General features: G+C 39.9%; 7 protein-coding genes across 7 annotated transcripts; 4 read left to right on the top strand and 3 right to left on the bottom strand.

Moving 5' to 3' along the window:
- Nucleotides 1-633: 633 nt before the first annotated feature.
- On the bottom strand, nt 634-1,482 carry EAE98_002777 (uncharacterized protein; the record flags this gene model as incomplete). The annotated part of the gene is made up of 1 exon (XM_038950397.1): nt 634-1,482. One exon carries the CDS (start codon nt 1,480-1,482, stop codon nt 634-636), a length of 849 nt encoding a protein of 282 aa, XP_038812926.1.
- A 1,095-nt stretch (nt 1,483-2,577) lies between these two features.
- Nucleotides 2,578-4,874, bottom strand: EAE98_002776 (uncharacterized protein; the record flags this gene model as incomplete). The annotated part of the gene is made up of 4 exons (XM_038950396.1): nt 2,578-2,976; nt 3,034-3,319; nt 3,364-3,784; nt 3,845-4,874. 4 exons carry the CDS (start codon nt 4,872-4,874, stop codon nt 2,578-2,580), a joined length of 2,136 nt encoding a protein of 711 aa, XP_038812925.1.
- Nucleotides 4,875-6,715: 1,841 nt separating this feature from the next.
- Nucleotides 6,716-7,227, top strand: EAE98_002775 (uncharacterized protein; the record flags this gene model as incomplete). The annotated part of the gene is made up of 2 exons (XM_038950395.1): nt 6,716-6,800; nt 6,878-7,227. The coding sequence occupies 2 exons, from the start codon at nt 6,716-6,718 to the stop codon at nt 7,225-7,227; spliced, it is 435 nt and encodes a 144-aa protein (XP_038812924.1).
- Nucleotides 7,228-7,548: 321 nt separating this feature from the next.
- On the bottom strand, nt 7,549-8,862 carry EAE98_002774 (uncharacterized protein; the record flags this gene model as incomplete). The annotated part of the gene is made up of 3 exons (XM_038950394.1): nt 7,549-8,067; nt 8,123-8,549; nt 8,606-8,862. 3 exons carry the CDS (start codon nt 8,860-8,862, stop codon nt 7,549-7,551), a joined length of 1,203 nt encoding a protein of 400 aa, XP_038812923.1.
- A 963-nt stretch (nt 8,863-9,825) lies between these two features.
- EAE98_002773 (uncharacterized protein) lies at nt 9,826-10,313 on the top strand (the record flags this gene model as incomplete). The annotated part of the gene is made up of 2 exons (XM_038950393.1): nt 9,826-10,018; nt 10,132-10,313. The coding sequence occupies 2 exons, from the start codon at nt 9,826-9,828 to the stop codon at nt 10,311-10,313; spliced, it is 375 nt and encodes a 124-aa protein (XP_038812922.1).
- Nucleotides 10,314-11,304: 991 nt separating this feature from the next.
- On the top strand, nt 11,305-15,390 carry EAE98_002772 (uncharacterized protein). Its single transcript, XM_038950392.1, has 3 exons — nt 11,305-12,731; nt 12,801-12,855; nt 12,925-15,390. Exons 1-3 carry the CDS (start codon nt 12,582-12,584, stop codon nt 14,805-14,807), a joined length of 2,088 nt encoding a protein of 695 aa, XP_038812921.1. The 5' UTR covers nt 11,305-12,581; the 3' UTR covers nt 14,808-15,390.
- A 1,794-nt stretch (nt 15,391-17,184) lies between these two features.
- Nucleotides 17,185-18,596, top strand: EAE98_002771 (uncharacterized protein; the record flags this gene model as incomplete). Its single annotated transcript, XM_038950391.1, has 3 exons — nt 17,185-17,291; nt 17,353-17,819; nt 17,944-18,596. The coding sequence occupies 3 exons, from the start codon at nt 17,185-17,187 to the stop codon at nt 18,594-18,596; spliced, it is 1,227 nt and encodes a 408-aa protein (XP_038812920.1).
- Nucleotides 18,597-20,499: the final 1,903 nt, after the last annotated feature.

Raw genomic sequence — 20,499 nt, 5'->3', positions numbered from 1 at the left:
TCATTTTCAGAGGAAAGCTTTTGATCAGATTACAAAAATATCTAAAAGCAACCAAAAACAACATAGTCTAGCATCATGTAGCAAAGAAAATTTCCAGAGGTGAATTAGTGTAAATTGAACCAGAAAAGAAAGGATGGATGAAAAAAAGGCTTCTGGGTACCTATCTAGTTACTGCAGTTTGGCATAGACTTTCACATTGACTTTGACAGTGAATTACATTTGGGTGACATGATGTGATACAGTAGTTCTCACAATAACCAGCACAGTTCAGATAATACAGCTCCCTCTCTCGTGAATGAATGAAAATTGATCAATTAATCAGCAATTTGTTCTAGTCTATACACAATGCGCTCGCTCAATATACTTCTCCGCAATCCAACAAAGTATCCGCAAACAATTTCTTCCAAAGCTAATAAGTTGACGCTCAATGATAACCAACACCAATGGTATAAACACAATAACAAGCAATGTGTGCAAAGAAAACAATAATAACGCCCAACATCCAGCCAAAATTATAAAATTCGCTATCCGCTAGCCATTTAGCCACAAACAAAAAAACAGAAAGCATTATATTCCAAACATGTATCGCAGGGGGAAATGTCTGCCGACTTCCAATATTCCCAACACCACAGTCTAATATTCGTCCGCGGAAAAGTGATTCGGTTTGCTCGCTTGGTCGTCTAGATAGATCAAAGTTGGTATCTCCCACTCCGGGCAATACTTTTCCTGAAAGTCTTCCGCCATTTTCTGATAAGTAGTGTCGATAATTTCGAAATTCACCATCTTCTGAGCGTCACTCTCTGTCTGATTGCCGTCTTTGGTGCGCGAGGATACATCCTTTCCGGTGGTGGGTACAGAGATAGTCTGCAACTCTGGCATTGTCGAGAGGATCGTGAAGAATTGATGAGTGCGACGTTCGAGTTGTTCGATGAGGAAATTATCGATTCCAAGAAATCTGCGGAGGAAGAATCCATTGAGTACGAGATGGGTAACTTTCAGAGAAGATAGCGGACTGCTTTCTCCGAAGTCTAACCAGGCAGGCCAGAACTGGAGGGGGAAAAATAAGTGTAGGGTGTCGGATTGCTTGTTGAAGGAGAAGGATCCAAACGTCGCTGATTTACTCATGTGGTGTTGAGCTTCCTTCCTCGCTTCATGATTAACGAGAAGGGCAGGGATGCTTGGAGCTTCAAAGACACCTTTCATAGGATAGAGTCCACCATTGTTCTTCACCTGGACAGCAACGTCTTTTTGAAATGTAAGTTGCCATATCATACTTCTGATCTCCAGAGGAAATTTTTCAAAGAGGTGAAATTCGGTAAGTGGTTTGGTTGCTTCTTCAACGAAATCCAATGACATGGTTCTTTTTACTTCATTGGTCGCACGTTTCATCTTGAAGGAGTCTTCAGAAGTCAGTGAACTTCTTCTTTTGACTCCCCGTCCTTCGCCTGAACTATTCATATCGCTAGATTCCTGGAAGAACATTTGCAGATATTGATGTGTTTAAATTGATGGATTCAAGTGATGAATTTGAAAGGTGTTTGTAAGATGTGGAAGGTATTCGGAAGATGTCGGAAGAGATGTGAATGAAGGTCGCAAAATATAAGTGTAAAGATTAGATTAAAGATTATGTGTGTTATTACTTACTATCAGAGATATTAAAGAAGTGTAAGTGGAGGAAACAGTATTGGGAATTGTTGTCTAAGATATCAGAGATATTCGAACAAAGTGTGGGTGAGTGTAGGTGAGTGCAGATGGTAAACTGGGAACTGAAAAGAACAGAAAGAAGATGAAATGGCAGGGGGGTAGAATTCCTATTTATGGGTTCTCGAGGAACTAGATCCACGTCTCCATAGTAAAATTCTACCTCCCAAGTACGTACTTTTTCATGTCCCAATGCTTAATTCCTTACTATAGTCTTTTCTTGGTACATGATTCCAGCTTAGGAAAGAGCTAATTGAAGCTCTAACTGTCTGTCACATATAATTATACTTTCTTGGTAAAAGCTATTCCATACCACCATCATACTCTTTCACACAATTCTACTTTTTCACACAATTATACGCAAGTCAATTGATGTAATACTTCGCAATCTATACACAATTAGCCCTAATAGCGGGGCGATTCGACCTTAGAGCCGAGCTTTCGATGACTAGTACTATTATTAGTACATGCTAGTACATGCTAGTCCAAACTCATTCTAGAACCCCCCTCCCCCACAGTTTCTTTTTGGCATCTGTCAACGACATAGGTTTTATGAATCGCTATCTCTTGATACATTGTTCAAAGTAATCATTCATTGCAGGCCACTTCATGAGAAACAATTTTGGGCGTGATAACATCTCGATACATTAGGCAACCTTTATGGCCGGATTATTAAAACTTCTGCTGAAGAATTTTCCATGTGTTTCTTGTGATCCACATTGCTCCTCTCCAACCCACCAGTAATACACGAGACGCTAAAACAATAAATACATCATCATTTAAAAATAGTCGAAGATCTTTAAGTTACAAAATTAAATAGGGTTTTATTAGCATCAACAAAGACGAAATCCGGCGCAAACTATTTTATTCCCCGATTCAAGAGAATTCATTATATCCCTCCATTCTCAAGTCCATGAATGGTCCTTTTGCCCAATCAATAGTGTCCAGCCAGTCCAAGTCATCCATAGCCATCGGTTCGACATTAAGATCTGATAACGGAACTGTGGTAGAAGTAGACGCTTTGGGAGTATTGGCAATTTTAGGGGGATCAAGAATCTTATCCAAGGTCCTCTTGACTATTTGACGCATTCTTCCACATAATTCATGATTCGCGGCTGTCGGTCTTACCCAATCTAGGAAGCCGACTAATAGACTAAGGTTTTGGATTACTTCTGATCGAGGCAGGTAATAGGTCGGCTGGGCTGCAGGATTTTCCATCTCTTTGATGAGTTCAACGCAGATGACGCCTGCTGATGGAATTCCGTAACACATAATCTGAGAGCTTTGTTAGCTTCTTCTAGCATAAACTAACAACTGTGAGTCACTACTTACAACCCAATCATAATCGGAATAATAGGTCAGAAAGCGATCTTTGGAAGTCCACATCGAAACGGTTAGCGCCAAGAGTTGTCTCGAAATGTCAAGCAGTGGCTGCCTGTCACCCTTAACTTTTCTGACGAAAACTTGTTCCAAAATAAATGAGCACTGAAGACAATTGAATTTGAGTGCAATCTGTATCCAATGAGTAGTTGTAGATGAATTAGTCGGAGTAGAGCTTGAAAGACGAAGCCACGGTGGAAGCAGCTCTTGTATATTCTCGTTCCGCTTTCGCAGGTCCCTGAGATAGTTAGATAATGAATTATTTTTCGGAGCTCTGCTTACATTATACGAGCCTCGGAGAATTGGTTGATAGTCCCGAGTGAAATCTCCAATATTTCATCTATGATCTCACCATACATCATCGATGCTCGAATTCTCGAGGAAGAATATATGTTACCCTCTCTGTTCCAACCATTCTCATCCAGCTTACTCGCTGCTTCTTGAAGGGTCTCCTTCCCAGCCAGAAGAATCTCGTCTTCCAGATCAAGTGGTAATGGGCATGAATTATAGCGACGGCTCAAGCCAGGAGGCCTACCAGTGAAAATCGACAACGTTTTATCGTTGACAAATATAGCAGAGAATATGCGTCTCTCGATCTCCAGCGAAGTCGTAACTCCTGCATCAGGGCAAATGGCACAGTGGTGAAGGCCTAGAGCTGTAGCAAGATGAACTTTGTCGCCCTGCCTTCTCCATAATTTGAAGGCTGTAGCATTATAATCAGCAATACACTCATCATCATTGACCAGAAAAGAATAAGTCTTACACATGTCTCCTATGATCTCACTCTGAAGTGTGTTTGTTTTCCACAATAAACTCAGCATAAGAATGTTACCTATATCCATCTTACTACATATTTCTACGCAGCCCTCAGCACACTCGTACATTTCTTCCGTAAAAACAAGCCTCTCCTTTCGTCTACCTGACTGTGTTTCAAAAAAGGATTCTTGTTCCTTGTCTCGCATCCCAGCAGCCCGATGCCCCAGTACACAGAATAGTATACCCAGAATCTCCCACCTAAAGTTCACACCTGACATTGAGGATAACCAAGCATCTCCATCCTCAGCGTCAGGGAATTCTGTGCTGGTATTTTTGCTCAACAAGTAAGCTACCTCTCTGAGTCTCTCTGGCCTCCTCGGATGTCGTAGACTTTGACCGAATGTGGACCATAGGGATTTCATACAGTGTAGGATAGTAGGCTTGTGGAAAGCATACTCTATTGATTTCGAAGCATAATTTTCCATGAGTGACTCACAAGTAATTTGGTCAGGGAGTTGACTCAAGATTCTCATTCCCAAAGATATTTCCGCAGTTTGTTGACCATTCGTGACTATAGATAACGCGGGGGGCGTCGTTATCGCACCTGCAGAAAATGTACATTCTCCCTCATCATCGACATCCGACACGAGGCCATTTTCGTTATCAAGAAACGGTGCTGAAAAACTCGTGGGACCATAGAACCCAGGAACTTTTCTTGATGCTGCAGCATGATCTATCCGTGAATCTATAGATCCAGAAGTTTGCGGCGATACCAAGGAGTCGTTTGTGATATCTCCAACGGGATGAGAAGGATTGGATATCGAGTGTTCAGAGGGAGGGCCATGACTCGGAGGATGCACTGGTGGATGCGAAGGTACATATATACAATTTGCCGCGGCACCTTTTCGTTGACACCTCAAACAAATGGGAGTTGTATGATCACAGCGTGTTTTGGCCCTTCGACAAGGCTCACAGGCTTGATCTTTACGTTTCCTGCGTCGAGGATTTGAAGAATTGGCGGGAGGTGAAGTTATCATTGACATTAAAATTAAGTTGAGTTGAAGTGGGGATGAATTGTTTGTGATACAAACCGATAAAAATTCTGATTAGTATCTAGGCAGTGACTTTGATGAGGAAATACTATGGAAAAGCGATGTAAGTTGTTTACGTGAAGGCATCGATAGCACGGACGATAAGATCAAGAGCGATCTCGGCGCTTACGACGAATATATCTGACAACAGCAACGTCATTGTCATAGTTAGGTATTCAGGAAATCGCAAGATATTGCCCGAGTATTTAATTCGAAACATTGCCTTAAAGATGTTGTTAAGATATGTTTTGCCGAGATTCGAATAAAGGGGCATCGAGGTATCACAATACCGATTAAGTTCTACAATGATAGCAGTAACCTACCACCACCATTCTAGAAATTTGCTGGCCAAGAGCTACTTTTAATCAATGCTCACAGTTCGACCTCTATGGGGATGACGACATGAACATAAGATATCTACGAGTAGTGATTAGAGACACATCTTCCTTCACAATTATCAAACTGAATAGGAAGAATCTAATGAATAAGCACGGAGTACAGAAGGCATATCTCAAACAACTGTAAAGTCACGAGAATTCAAGACCGACGACATGGACTCCGACTTTCCACACACAAGAAGAATTGAGGACAAATCTCATGATCTCATAATAAAAATCCCTATGTTTCAGAAGCACCAAAATAATAAATAAGTTCATAATTAAATTCTACACTCCACTCTTTAAATTTCCCTTACAATTGTCACTATACGAGACGAGTAGTGTTCCTCTAAACGATCTTTCGGCGGCTAATACACAACACTCATGAGTTTTTCTCGCGGCTCACCACATCATACAGCATCATTGAAACATTCCTAGCATAAGGAATAAATCTTCAACAAAATTAATATAATAATCTCAGCCATACAAAAACCCGGCGCAAAAATCCCATACAATACATCATCATCCAAAACCCCAATGAGCGTGATAAAAGACATCCCCAACCATCTGCAAATCTCCGCAAAGACACATAAGTTCAATTCCTGTCTCCACGTCCAAAATCCCATTCATACAATGCACATGTCTTCCAGAAATTGAACCCGGGTTCCAAAACATACAGCTACAGCCTGCGATTCTCCTCCACAACCTATAATTTCCATCGCACATCACTCCATACCGGTATTCCCTTCCACATGCATGTGCATGTGAATCCTTCAGCATCCGAAAATAGAAATCCGGGGTAAGGTTACCCTTAACAAATAACAAATTCTCAGGCGGCAAAAATATTCTCACGAACCGCGTACTAGGCTAGGTAGGTTACCTAATTACAATCTAGAATTGCGTTGAAGATAATATAATTACTAGGTATTTAAATCCCATTTCCATTCCCATGTATAAACACAAAGATGCGAGATATATTAGATAAACTCCGCTTTCATTCCCATACTCTCTCTCTTCCCGTACCTTTTCCTTTCCATCTTCTTTCAAAATCCCAGACATCGAACTCGTATACCTACCTACCAAGTGGCCCAGTCTGGATTTCTCCCACCCACCCACAAGTGCGTAACGCCTCCGGTCACCTTCCGGCCATCCATTTCATCATTCGCAACGCCTCATCCGTTACATACCTATACATCGTGAGATATTAAAGGTATGTTCTCGCCCTTCTCCAGTTATGAAAATATCATATATCCAAAATTCAATCCCATGTCTCTCTCCACATCTCACTCCCATCCCGTGCGCGAGTTTGTTTCTGACTGTTACTGGAAAGTAATTTTTCTCGTCGTCGATATCATTGTAGAAAAATATCGATAATCAAAATCAAAAAAGAAAAGGAAAAAAAGAATCAAAATGGAGAGCTCCTCGCGAAAAACTACAGATTCTATATTTTCCCATGCCCAGGAAATAAAATACATAGATGAAAACATCTCAAACCGTAAGATTCTCTCCTCTCCTCTTCTCACCTCCATCTCCATACTCTCAAACCCACATTCCCACTAACCCCCCTCCTAGAATCATCCCAAGCCAGCATTTCCCTTTCCACACCCAATACAAACCTCACATCCACATCCACTTCCACATCTTCATCCTCACCCCCCAAACTTCTCAAATCCTCCACATCAGAACCAGACTCAAAATCAACACCACAAACCCCACTATACTCCCCCCACACCATCTCCCATTATCCATTCCCGTCAACTAGATCCGGGATAGCACCCAAAATATCAATCACAACAAGCATCAATTCCATGATCTCGAATCATCAGAATATGAATGTGGGACTTTCGCTTTTGACGCGAGATTTGATGGCCAGTCCCGTTGAGGATTTTATCTTGGGGAGTCCGCTGGAGGGGTTCATGTAGATTTTTGAGGGAGGGTTTGTTTGCTTTGTGGATATTGGTTTTTGGGGGGGCGGGGGGCGGGGGAATTGGAACTGGTGGTAGGGGGATTGGGTGTTTGGAAGGGAGGGGTTTCTATGTATATATGTGATTATTAGTGGAGGGGAATTTCTCCCCGAATTGGATTTTGAGTAGCGGAGCTAGGAAATTTGGGGATGATAGGGATTAAAATGTATAGCTCATTTGAAAATGGGTAACAATATATGGATATTCAATCAACATGTACCCTGTTAATCAATTGCGTTTTCATGCTTCCAACTTTACGATCATTGCGGAGAAGTGACCCTAAGCCCTGTCGCATACAACAACAAACGGTGCCGTGATAGAACCAAAAAACAACCTTCCCGTTTTAGGATCGTGTACGACCGAAGTAGCAGCCGACAGAACACTCGCCTCAATATCTTCTAACACTTTCGTAGCCACATATCTCCACCCTCCATCCTCGGTATCAAATTTTCTAATCCTGAAAGCCGTAGCTGGTGTGTTGATTGTAGGATCACCCATCGATTTGACCAGCTTGACTACATCGGGAAAAGCGGCTGCCAGAATGTCGCCATTGGCATCTACGGAGAGATTGTCTAATGGCATCTGCAGATCAATTTCATCGATTTGAGTAAATGTATTGTTGGCTTCCAGAGCATAGACGGAAACTTTTCCTTTGATGGATGAGGCGACGTAAAAGAGGCCATCTTGTCCTCGAACAATGCCATTGGGAAGTCGATTAGAGGGACCAGAATGACATTGATCGTCAGACCCACACACAGCGATATTTCCTCCCCCAATAACCATATCTAATGAGCGAAGCTATATATTTGTGAGCAGAGCTAGACTAATATATTAACGGCATAGGTCTACTTACAAGTCCAGTTTTAGTAGAATGATCATTAGTGAAAACAAATCCACCATCTCCGGTCGCGGCAATGTTATTTGGGGTTTTTATGATTGGATTGGCAACGGTCTTGACAAATTCCAATTTTTTAGATCCAGGAACCAAGTCGAAAACTTCCACGGTGGAGTTCGCTCCTACTTTTGTAGCGTCGAGAAAATTGCCAGACTCATCAATTGCTGGTCTGTGATTGACCATCCAAAATCTCAATCGAGAATCAGATAAGAACTCAACATCGAATCCATGGACATCAATAGAATTATGACTATCCACCCCCCGATACCCTCCTGAAATTTCTAGCGTGTGTAGTCCATAGAGTCCTTCCTCTCCCGGCTCATCAATTTTAAGTACAGACACGTGATCTTCCAAGGTTCTTTGGGATACATTGTAGAGATTTCCCCTGGCAATCGTGTAAGTATGTCGTGCATTACAGACGTAGAATGTATATCGACTTACCCCGGACCCCAGCCCCTTCGACTTGCAACTGTCGAACATGCAGCATACAATGTACGATCCTCGTGATCAAGAAAGAGATCTTCGCAAGATTCTAAAAGCGGGTGCTCTACTCGTCGACATGTAAACGGATAATCTTCGAGATTGTTATGAATTCGTCCTACTCCGAAATTGAGGTACAACCAATCCTTCAGGATTGTTTGATACAAGACACCGGAAAGGACAGTCAGTGCTCCTAGAATGATTGTTCTGGAGCCCATTATGTCCAAGTGTGAAGGTTCATTAATTTCCTCGGAAGGTATCGGTATGCAACCTTATATATAAAGTTTGCGGTTTTAGAAAAGAGTTTGTATCAAAATGTCTCGATAACATTACAGAAAGTGTCGTTGGGATTTCCCCCTGTCTGACGGGGTGACAATCCTCAGCGGCTCAGACCCATATTTTACTAACGTGAGATCACTGGTGGATGTAAGACCGTTGCATGTGCATTACTAAGTGAAAGTGATGCCAGAAGCACAAAAGCATGATAAAGTCTACCTACCTAGTTAAATTGATCCTGTAGTAATTTGAATGATTAGTTGAAGCTTAAAATACTATAAATTACACGAATTGAATTGGATTGTAGGTAGATCTAAGTAGATAGTCAATCAGAAACTCATGAATGCACCATGTGTGACATCTGATTAGATAATATACACGTGACCAGGACGATGATACGAGCTAGCTGTTTTAAGTTTGGCGCACTAATTCATCGCAAGCTGTGAAGTTGCCCCTTCATCAAATGAATCATCGCCAACATCAACTCTTGTGTCATTGTATCCTGTTGTTTTCTCGAAATTTGTGATCAGGGAATCACTGTAAAGTCTGACTTCAATTTACTGGTTTCCTGGGCTTATGGGCCGCCATTCTTTATGAACAACCTGCTTTCGAAAGAAGGATATCCACATAAACTTGTTTCTGCGTAATATATTCACTTCCAAGAATCAGTAAAACGTCATATGCAGCAACAAAGAATACCAGGACAGGTAGGTTGATGGGCGTGGAAAGGTAGGTTTGATTTGAATATATAAGAAGCATCAAGATCTATTTATCGTTTCCTATTTCCTTCATTCTATTAAGAGAACTCTTCTTCCGCAAAACAATCAATTACATCCATTAAAATCGCCCTCAAAACCAATACCATTCTTCTTTGAACTTCTAATACCACTTTCCAAACATCCAATATGGCCAATACTCTTTATGTCGTCCTTGCGAATATCACAACAATCGTTGTTCTCGTTGGAGGTGCCTATGCCATGGGACTTCTCGATGATTACATCGAGAAATTGGGCGTCTTTGCATTTAAATTCAAGGCCAAGGCTGAAGCAAAGAAGATGGGACTTCAAGGTCTTCAAGAAGGAACAGATTTCCTCGCAAGTAAGTAGCATCATGTCCCCTACATGCTAGACAATTGAGTCTACTTCTGGCTTGTGTTTCCTCAGTCTTCGGACCCTATATAATTGATGAATGCTAATGACATATTTCTGTAGGTGACTTGAAGGGCAACCAACAAGCACAAAATGTTAGAGAAGGCAAAGGACCCATTGGCGGATTGAAGACAAATGGAGAGGGCCTTGCAAATGGAATCTTAGGAGGAGCCGACTCTTGTGGAGATGGATTGGTTGGAGGATTGAAAACTGGTGGAGAAGGATTGACTGGAAAACTCTTTTAAGGATAAAATTTATCGACGGAGTCTCCTTTAGTGTGACGACGTAACGAACTATCGATTACGAATATTACGAAATTTACGGAAAGAAAAGCGGTTGGTTCATGAATGCGGGGTTCAGTCGGCTTGATTACAGTAGTTTCGTAAATCAGAAGTCGGCTATGACTTATGATTTGGGGTTTCAGATGTAACGATGGGACGAACTGTACTGATAGAGAAAATGATAACAATATCAAGGCGAACGTGGGACGGCGTTACAATACACAACAATCACAAGATGCAGGAGTTTCCTCCAGATTCCAGACCCCATTACCCAGTGACCAGTAAATCAATGCATGGCCCCTTTGGACCCCATCGTCAATATTATATTCTCACTTGTGACCCTTTTTCCCCCTTTCAGATGCAGTTGACCAGAAGTCAAAGTCGAGTTGAAAACAATGAATGCACTATTAGTAAAAAATAACGATCTCTTCCAGTCCAGAAGATAAAGGGGCTCGCAGGTTACTCTCTGGGTACATATTTCGTATCTCCGGTCAACTTCTATGCTTCTTTGCATTTCCCATGGCAACATTAGGTACGAATTATTAGAGTACACAAGGAACTCTCTCTCCCTTAGCCAACTCATCTTGTCCCACCGAGCCCACTTCCCTCGTGGTAAAAATGGTAACGGCAAGCTTCGAGATTTATCGTGAAATTTTCGACATGCCTGGGTAAACAAACCTGGTGATGAAGTCAGCTTTTCCTGGATATCAAGGAACCCCATGTCTTTGCAAGATCAGAAACATTCTCGAGAACGAATACCTAGTACACTCACAACGCCCTTGATCACCCCTAGGTTATGTGGTGATGAGGGATTCCATTGGTAAGGAAATTTCGTCCCAAATTTGTTTCCTTTTTCTGTAACGGAAAATAGATGAAAAGTAAAATTGGAATGTTCCAAAAATATGGATAGATTGATATATATCGTGAAGATGTTATAGAGTGATTGGGGCCAAAATATCGATGAAGAAAATGTGATATTGAATTAGACTGATTGATTTTCAATTTAGCTGCATTTTCCTTTTTTTCCTTCTTTCTTCTTGCTTTTCTTCCACGAACTTTCTTTTCGATCGATTTAATAACATACATCGCATAGCGTGGAATTAAGTTGAACCTTCCATTTCTTCTTTCTCTGTCTTCATTTGTGCATCTCTTTCCTTCTTCTTCTTCTCTTCTGCATTTGACCTCCAGCTCCGACTCCCTTGGTTCTCCGAAAAACATCCAACAACGCAGCAACGCATGACATCAGATTGTGTCCATTTGCAGCGTTCCCCAATTCTCGCAGCGAAAAGACTCCAGTTCGCATCATCATCTTACCACCCACCCACTTCCTAACTTCCGGTACTCTTCTACTCTTCTGTATGCTCGGACATCATTGTATTGTCCTTGGATCCCGCCCGCCCCTTCCGCAAACTTTCGTTTGAATACGTGGAATTGATTGGTGATTGGAGAGCATCCCAGGAAGAAGCATCGAAAAGCAAAAACAGAAACTAGCAGGACCGCTGGTGGACGGTTACTCAGCCCGCACGCATCCAAGGGCTTGCAAGTTGGAACTAGGAACTTGGAACTGTACCTGGGTAACTCACACCTACTCGAGTAAGAGCAATTGTAAGACTACAAGACTGCGAGACTACGAGACTAGACACACTTGTACCAACTTATCACTTCGTTCCTGTCAAGCCTCGAAATTTCATTCCGTAGATACCGTTCTGCTCAACTAGCAGTTTTTAACAACGACCGATTACGATTCATTTTCACGACCCCCAATCATTCATTGACCCTGACCGGACTTGGGTTATTATTATTTTATTATTTGTTTCTGCAGGAAGAGGGCAAAGTCAAAAGAAAAGAAAAAGAATTCAAAACCCCTCCATCCCTCCTGAAGAACGACAATGAAAAGGTTCTTCTTCCTTTTGATCAGTCTGGAAATATAATTTATTGAGAATGCGACAAATTAATCCACATATCAATCCAAAAGTTTGAATGTTTTGATTAATAATTGTTTTATCCTTTATCCAATACATACATACATAGGTACATACATACATATATACATGAGTAGGTACATCAGTACAGAAATCGACTTTATCGGCCAAGTCTCTACCTACCTATCGACGCATAGACTGTCGTCATCAATCATCACATTTTCCCATCCCACTTCGAATAGCCTAAACGGAGGAACTTCTCGCACAACATACTAGGTATTCACGAAATCACCCAGACGAAAGATTAAAAATGCAGAGAGCAGTCTCATGGCTCCCATCATGGGATAGGACGAAAACCACCAGTAAGAAAGGTTTTGATAAGACTTGGGCATGGGCAGATAAACTGGGTGCTCCCGTCAATCGATTAACAAACAAAATTGGTTCCGAAGCTTTTTGGCCCGTAAGTTTTCCTTCCTTCTCATTTACATTCTCCAAAGTCTGGTTGTCAGATGCTAATGAAGAAAAACAGACTTCTCTAGACAAGGAATGCGATAAAGCTGCTCGGATTTTGAAAACTTTCTGTAGTGAGTACTTGCGGCCTTCTTCTAATTCCAATTCTTTTGAGTTTTCTCGCTGACATGACTACGTCGCAGAGGATGGATTTTATACCGAAGAAGATCGATCATCTACCCAAGCTGGTCCGAATGCGAACTCCAAACAAAGAATCCTGAAGAAGATTCCACAAAAGGTTATTGAAAATGCCGTCGGTTTGGCCATATTCACAACTATGCGAACAGGCTTATGGATTTCGGGGGCCGGAGGATCTGGAATATTAATTGCGAGGAAAGAAGATGGTACATGGTCGCCTCCTTCTGGAATTCTTTTGCACACTGCAGGTCTGGGCTTTCTGGTCGGCGTCGATATTTATGATTGTGTTGTTGTTATCAATAATCGCAAAACTCTCGAATCCTTTACGAAAATAAGAGCAACTCTAGGAGGAGAGATTAGTGCTGTCGCGGGTCCCATTGGAGTTGGGGGAGTTTTAGAGAACGATGGAAACTGGAAACAAGCCAATAAGCCAATATTCACTTATTTAAAGTCCCGTGGCTTCTACGCAGGTGTGCAGGTAGATGGGACGGTCATCATCGAAAGAACAGATGAGAACGAGCGATTTTACGGACAAAGAATTGGAGTTGCAGACATCCTGGCTGGGAAAGTTCGAAATGCACCTTTTGAAACGAAATTGCTTATGGAAACAATCAAGGCCGCAGAAGGCAAGCAAGATGTGGATACAAACTTGTTGGATCAACTGAAAGATGAACCATCACCTGGTGATGTGGATTTGCAAGCTCCTACTTCGATGATACCGACCTTTGGCATACCTGAACCAGATGATCCGGACCCTTTCGGGGTGTTGGCATTAGAGGATGCAGGATTTGAGATTCGCGAAGCGGGAACGAAGGCTCGACCGGTCAGTTCGCAATTTGAATACAACCCATCTCCATCAAGTCCAATCTTCACCAGATTCAACAGACGTAGTTTCGACACTCAGGGTGCCAGGAGTAATAGAGAAAGTTACATGTCAGGGAAAACAAGGACAAGTACGGATCGAGGAACTCAGACTACTGAAATGGCCACACAAACAGACGATTCACTTTCAATCCGATCACCTCGTACCTTGTCACCAAGTACGAGTCCAAGTTACAGCGAAGACAACAAGATTATAGAAGAAGACGAAAAGGCAATTGTATTGGAACCGGAAGAAGTTGACTATACGAAGATTGATCTCGGACCATATCAGAGCTTAAACCACAGTCAGGAATTTGACGGCACGACAATGAACGGTAGTCCTCTTATTACCGAGGAAATTGATGAGAGACGAAAGGATTCAAAGGATTCATTCAACTCGATGGATGATCTCTCAGATGACGATGAAGATTTTGAGGAAGAGGAACCAGTAGTTTTCGAAGCTGCTTCAGCACAAGCTACAGTCATAATTCCCCAAGCAATCAAGGCAAGAGGTGGTGTTGTGAATATCCCAAAGAGAGGTCCACCACCACCATTACCCCCAAGGAATTCATTGAGAAACAGCAAACTTTCTATGGCTGCCCCAAACAGTGATAGAAGTCCATTGAAAGAAGGCTTTGAAGAGGTTGATGTACATGGCGTTGAGAGTAACAATGTCAAGAGAAGTAGCTTGGAACAAGCTAGCATGACACCACTCCCTTTCAGCCCAAATAGAAAGAGCTTTGAGCAATCTCAAGCCAGCATGGTACCACTTCCTTTCAGCCCAAAAAGACTGAGTTTCGAACAAACTCCTGTCCTCATGGAGGATGTTGAATCAGAGGAATCAGATTCTCATGAGCAGGTCGAGGAAGAACACGCAGAGATCAAATCGGCCAACGAAAACTCCAACTTCAACGAGAAGATCGAAATCCTCGATAATTCACGCTCAACTGAGAGACCTACTCTTACGAAAGAAAACACCGAGTCTTTTCACTCAATTGCTGTGAATATTCCAGGAGGGTGGAGTTAGAAGATGATCGAAGAGGAGGAGAGACTTGTACAAAAGAAATTATTCTGTATGAATTGGAAAACTGGATATCGGCATTTGGATTTAGGGTTTGAAGCTTTGGTGCACACACGGAGATTCCAATCATAGTATGAATGGGGTTTGAGGAGTTTGTTATATATGGGCTACATTGGGTTTCATTTCTTGGGGTTTGGGAATGGCATGGATGGGGTTACTTTCTGTGTGCATGGTATGGGCGAGATATTCAGGATGGATTTGAAGGGGATTTTGGGGATCTTCTGTAATGGTTAATGAATCTCTTATATCTATTATGAGGATTGAAGGTTCAAAATTGGCAGTATGGGATTTATTTGGGAAGGAGATTGTGGATAGGATTTGGAAAGATAAGAGATGGGGGCAGTCAAAGGAGATGAGGGTTTATATATAATCTTTAGATTTTAATATCTTAATCCTGTGATAGATAGATCGAATTAGTAGGGTGGGTTAGCCGTGAGAAATCGAAAAGGATTTGAAAGGGGGAAAACGGGAGAGATTTCAAACATCAAATAATACGATATATATATATAGTTTTGAACACTATGTTATATCGATATTATGAGTCAATATTTGAATTATTTTCGTGAGACCTTGAGATTTATCATGCTGATTGCTAATATCCTATACTGGTGAAATATTTGGGGTTTTGGTAGGAGTGGAGTGGAAGTTGTGGTGATGGAAGTGGAAGTGGAAGTGGAAATGGAAATGGAAATGGAAATGGAAATATCATGTGATACTATATGTAATTTTCAATACCTGGTGATTGGGGAGCTGATTGATTAGAGAGTTGAGTTGAGTTGAGTTGAGTTGAGTTGAGTTGAGTTGAGTTGAGTTGAGTTGAGTTGAGTTGAGTTGAGTTGAGTTGAGTTGAGTTGAGTTGAGTTGAGTTGAGTTGAGTTGAGTTGAGTTGAGTTGAGTTGAGTTGAGTTGAGTTGAGTTGAGTTGAATTGAGTTGAATAGAATGAATAATAGATGGGTGTTGAGATTAGATTAGAATTGAAAGGTGTATATTATATATTGTTTGATTTTAGAGAGCTTTGGGGAATGCTGGGTTTTTTATTGTTATTGTCTGTCTGCTGTTTCTTTGGGAGAGGGGGAGAAGGTTTTGAGAGAAGGTTTTGAGAGATGGTGAGGAGTGATGAGAGATGGTGAGGAGAGATGGTGAGGAGTGATGAGTGATGTTTTTTGGGATTGTTATTTATTTATTTATTTAGGGAACTAGATAAGCTTGCTATGTTATATTATTATATCGGCTTAGATGGATGGATTAATAAGTATCGAAACCTTTTGTTCTTTTATATTTATATATATATATATACCTATGTATACACCTCGGTACCGAAAATTTAATATGTTGATTTGATTATGAGAATGAATAATATTTACTTGATGTACTTCATTTGTATCTCACTCTCACGGACTATATTCTATCTTTCTCAAACAAGATATTAAATGTTTATATATGTAAGAGTTCTGGCCCCTGCTTACCGTACATGTAATACTTTCCCGGCTAAAATATAGAATTATTCAACTTTTTATATTCTAATTTATTTCTTATAATATAAAATAAAATAAAAAATTCTTTAAGAAAATGTTATTTAATTAATCAAATTGTATAAAAAAATAAATAGAATATTTTTTTTTAATTTTTTAAATAGAATTTGAAAAAGTTAAAATTAAAAGTTTTAAATTTTCATAAAAATTTGTTTATTTTGTATAGAAAAAACATTACATATTAGAATTTTTAGAAAATTTCGATTTCAATATTATATAATTATTTAATAAAAATAACAAAAAATATTTCGAATAATTTTTTGTATTTCAATTATAATTATTTATTATTTTCAGTTTTTTTAAAAAGAAAATATAATGATTTGAATAAAATATTAAATAAAATAATTTGTATGGGAAAACCTTATTTTTGCGGGGATTTTGTTATATTTGTCACAGGGGTGCGCTGAGCAAGGACCAGAACTCTTATGTGAAACACTCTCTTGATTGGCTAGTGACACGAGAGGTTACTTCCTTGCTACACCTATGATAATTGATCGATCAGGAGTATTCTTTCCCTTGATTGTAATCCTCTCACATTACTTCATTGGGGTATCTTTCATCAATTTTTCATCTATTTTTCGGGCGCATACCTGCGTGGGTCGATTCTTTTTGATGGATAGGTGATAGAATGGAGGGATGGAAATGATTGTGGGGTAGAAGCATGGAGATGGTTAAATATTAATCCATTCCCATTTCTGTATGATGAGAGATTGATGATTGTATTTAGTTTTATTTTCATTTTCTACCGTTTTTGAACATATCTTCATTCATCTGTACTTTCTTTAACATCATGATGAATCGCGTTGCTTTGTTAGCCCTGGTTGGCTCCACTTTCGCTTCTCCTATTAAATCGCTCAAGTCGCGTGCGACTGCTGATGCCAAGTATCTCTTTTCCTTGTACGTATATACTTTACTCAAAATATCAATCAGTGATCGATATAGACATTAACAACACCAGCGGAGATTCATATTCCGAAACCGGCTTCGACGTCACCAGCACGCAACCCTCTGCTACAAATCCATTCGGTAATCCCGCATTCCCTGGCTACACCACCGACAATGGCATCAATTGGATTGGCCATCTGGTCGAAACCTACAATTCCTCGCTTATCCTATCGTACAATTTCGCATATGGTGGTGCGGTTGTCGACGCCAGCATTGTTGCACCTTATGAAGATACGGTCTTGACTCTCGTCAATCAAACCGCTGAATTCGTGGATCATCTCTCGCCTGCCCCAACAGATATTCCTTGGACGGCGGATAATTCGCTTTTTGCGTTTTGGTTTGGAGTGAACGATCTTGGGAATTCTTATTGGTTGGCCAATGAGACGGATGTCATTACTGCGATTTTTGATAGTTACTTTGCCCAAGTGCAACGTGTGTACGATGCTGGAGGAAGAAGCTTTTTGTTTTTGAATTGTCCTCGTGAGTTACATACATTCCTTATTCATCCTATAGGTTTCCCAAACAATAAAAATCCCAAACAATAAAAATCAATAGCCTGTGAACATATCAATTCAGATCCCTCCCACACTAACTCCCCTCTCAGCCGTCGACAAATCCCCCATGATGCTCGCCGACGGCGATTCCGTCACCTCCTCCGAAGCCACCGTCATCAGCGCCTACAACACCGAACTCAACGCCCGCGTATCCGCTTTCGAAACTGCGAATTCCGAAATTACTACCTATGTTTTTGACACGCAAGTTCCATTTAATACGGCTCTCGATGCTCCAGCTACTTATGGCGCTACGAATGCAACGTGTTTCGATGCGGATGGAACGACTTGTCTTTGGTGGAATAATCTGCATCCCGGTCAGGCGATCCAGAAATTAGTCGCGGAAGGTGTGGCGGAGCAGTTGTCGGGGTCATTTTTTCAGGGGGGTGCTAGTGCTAGTGCTAGTTCTTCGGGTTCTTCGGCAGTGCCGACTTCTTCCTCCGTGGCAGTTGTAGCATCATCCAGCATCCCAACATCCTCCGCCATTCAAACATCAAGCCCAACAGTAGTTGCATCGCTGGGGATCTCGTCTGCGGCGGCGGTTGTAAAGCCTGTTTCTTCGACTGTGAATGTGAAGTCAAGTTCGGTAATGCTCGCTTCGAGTACGTCTGTAGCAGTATTGTCCTCGGCTGAGCCTGTGGTTAGTAGCGCTGCTGCGTCGGCTACAGCGGTTGCTGCGAGTGGGAATGATGAGTGTGAGGCTTAGGGGATGGATTTCTTTCTCACTAGTTGAGTGAAAACTTGATTTTGAATCTCTTTGAGATACGCCCGTGGTTTGAATATGTAAAATTTCTGCACCAGGGATCTGGATTTTGGGAGAGAATAATGTTGAACATAGTTGTGAGAATCTCTGTGAGAATTCTTGTATTATAGATTTCAGTAGGAGATATTTTCGTTTATATATATTATAGGAAAAGGAATTCGAAATATTTTTGCACCTTGTATCTTTTTGATTCTGGGTACTTGGGTGTATAGTATATCATCGAATCTAACATCTGTGATCTTCAATTTTGAGATGTAGAGGTTGAAATTTTTAAGATTTCGAGAACAATTTATTAACGATAGTTTAGAAGAGAGAAATTAATGGGATACAATAATACACGGTGTTCTATGGTAGATCTAATTCAATAATCTATCTTTCACTTTGAGGGGAAAGATATCGTAAGGATAGCATAAAAGGTAGCTGGAAGTAAGTTGCTTTTCCTTTTTTTGATAGTATTTGATCAATGAGATTTGATGATTATAGATAGTATAAGTGAAATATCAAAATTTATATGAGTGTTAAGAACGGGAGTTAGAAATTTAAAGGAGGAAAAAAGACTTAGTAGGAGGAAAAGATTACGGGAATGAATCTTTTGAATTTGAGATTTGTCGATTGAGTAGTTGGAGGATTATTTTTGATATTATGTAGTTTCTGTTATTTCTATTTTCTCTCTTACTTTATTAAATTGTATCGATGTATGGAAAGAATTACATTAAAGAAAATTCGTGAAATTGTAATAAGCGAGGAGGTATTGATGATACTATACCGTATAGGAAAAGGAGGGTTTTTAGGATCGATATACAACTAATTGAATTAATACATCTGTTATATAACCATTTAAATTTTTAAATTCGTTTTCAATCAAATTTAAATTAAAACTATAGTTTTCAATATTCTAAAGTAAATTAATACGATTAAAACTAATAAATGATTCAAAATAATAAGTAGTTGAATAAATTGAAGCTAATATAAGGATTATCCAATATACCTTAAATTTAAAACTTAAATCTAAGCACATCCTTATATAATCCCCTTTCCCCCTATCAATCTAATTGATATTAACAAATACACTAGTAAATATCCCAATAAATATATAAAATTTACACACAAAGAACTCACTATTGTTATAAAACTTCAAATTCAACATATTTTGAAAATCTGAATTCAGAATAATTCGAATTAGCTAAAGTTTAATCTAATAGCGTCGAATATAATTCTATAAAAGGAGTAAATAAAATAAAGAATATATATGTAATTGATTGAACTCTTAATATTAGAATTCTGAATAGCTTCCATTTCAACTTTTAAGATTACTAAGTAATACATCCATTTTATAACCCTTTTATAACTGTTAAAAACTCTATAAATGTTTAATTTATATTCAATTTAAATATTTATTCGAAAGAATTATAGCCTAAATTAAAATCACAAAAAGTAAATTCGCTAGTTACAATATGGTTGAATATCCGATATAGAACTAACCTAAATTACCCTAATTCCCTATAAGGGGGTTTTTGATTATTAAAGCGAAGTTATAAAGAGTGAATAGCTAAGCGAGATGATTTAGACGATCGCATGTGAGTGTAAATGATTTAATGAAAGGAAATGAGTACTTTCGAATAAGTAATTGAATGTTCTTGTTTTATTTTTATATTTATAAGGGACTGTTTTATCTTTATGTTTTTAAGTTTGTTTTATTTCGTAACTGTATTTTGAAATAATTTGTTAATTTTTTATGACTTTAGATGAATTTCGTCAGATTGCGGTATATAAATACAAAGCGGGATAACTTAGTGCCAGAATGACTAGTTATTCCACATGGATAGATTAGTTGTAGGCTGGCACG

This window comes from Botrytis deweyae (genome assembly GCF_014898535.1).
Source record: "Botrytis deweyae strain B1 chromosome Unknown BDEW_005, whole genome shotgun sequence".
NCBI classification, from domain to species: domain Eukaryota; kingdom Fungi; phylum Ascomycota; class Leotiomycetes; order Helotiales; family Sclerotiniaceae; genus Botrytis; species Botrytis deweyae.
The sequence above is the reverse complement of the archived record's forward strand: the minus strand, read 5'-3'. Positions and strand labels throughout refer to the sequence as shown.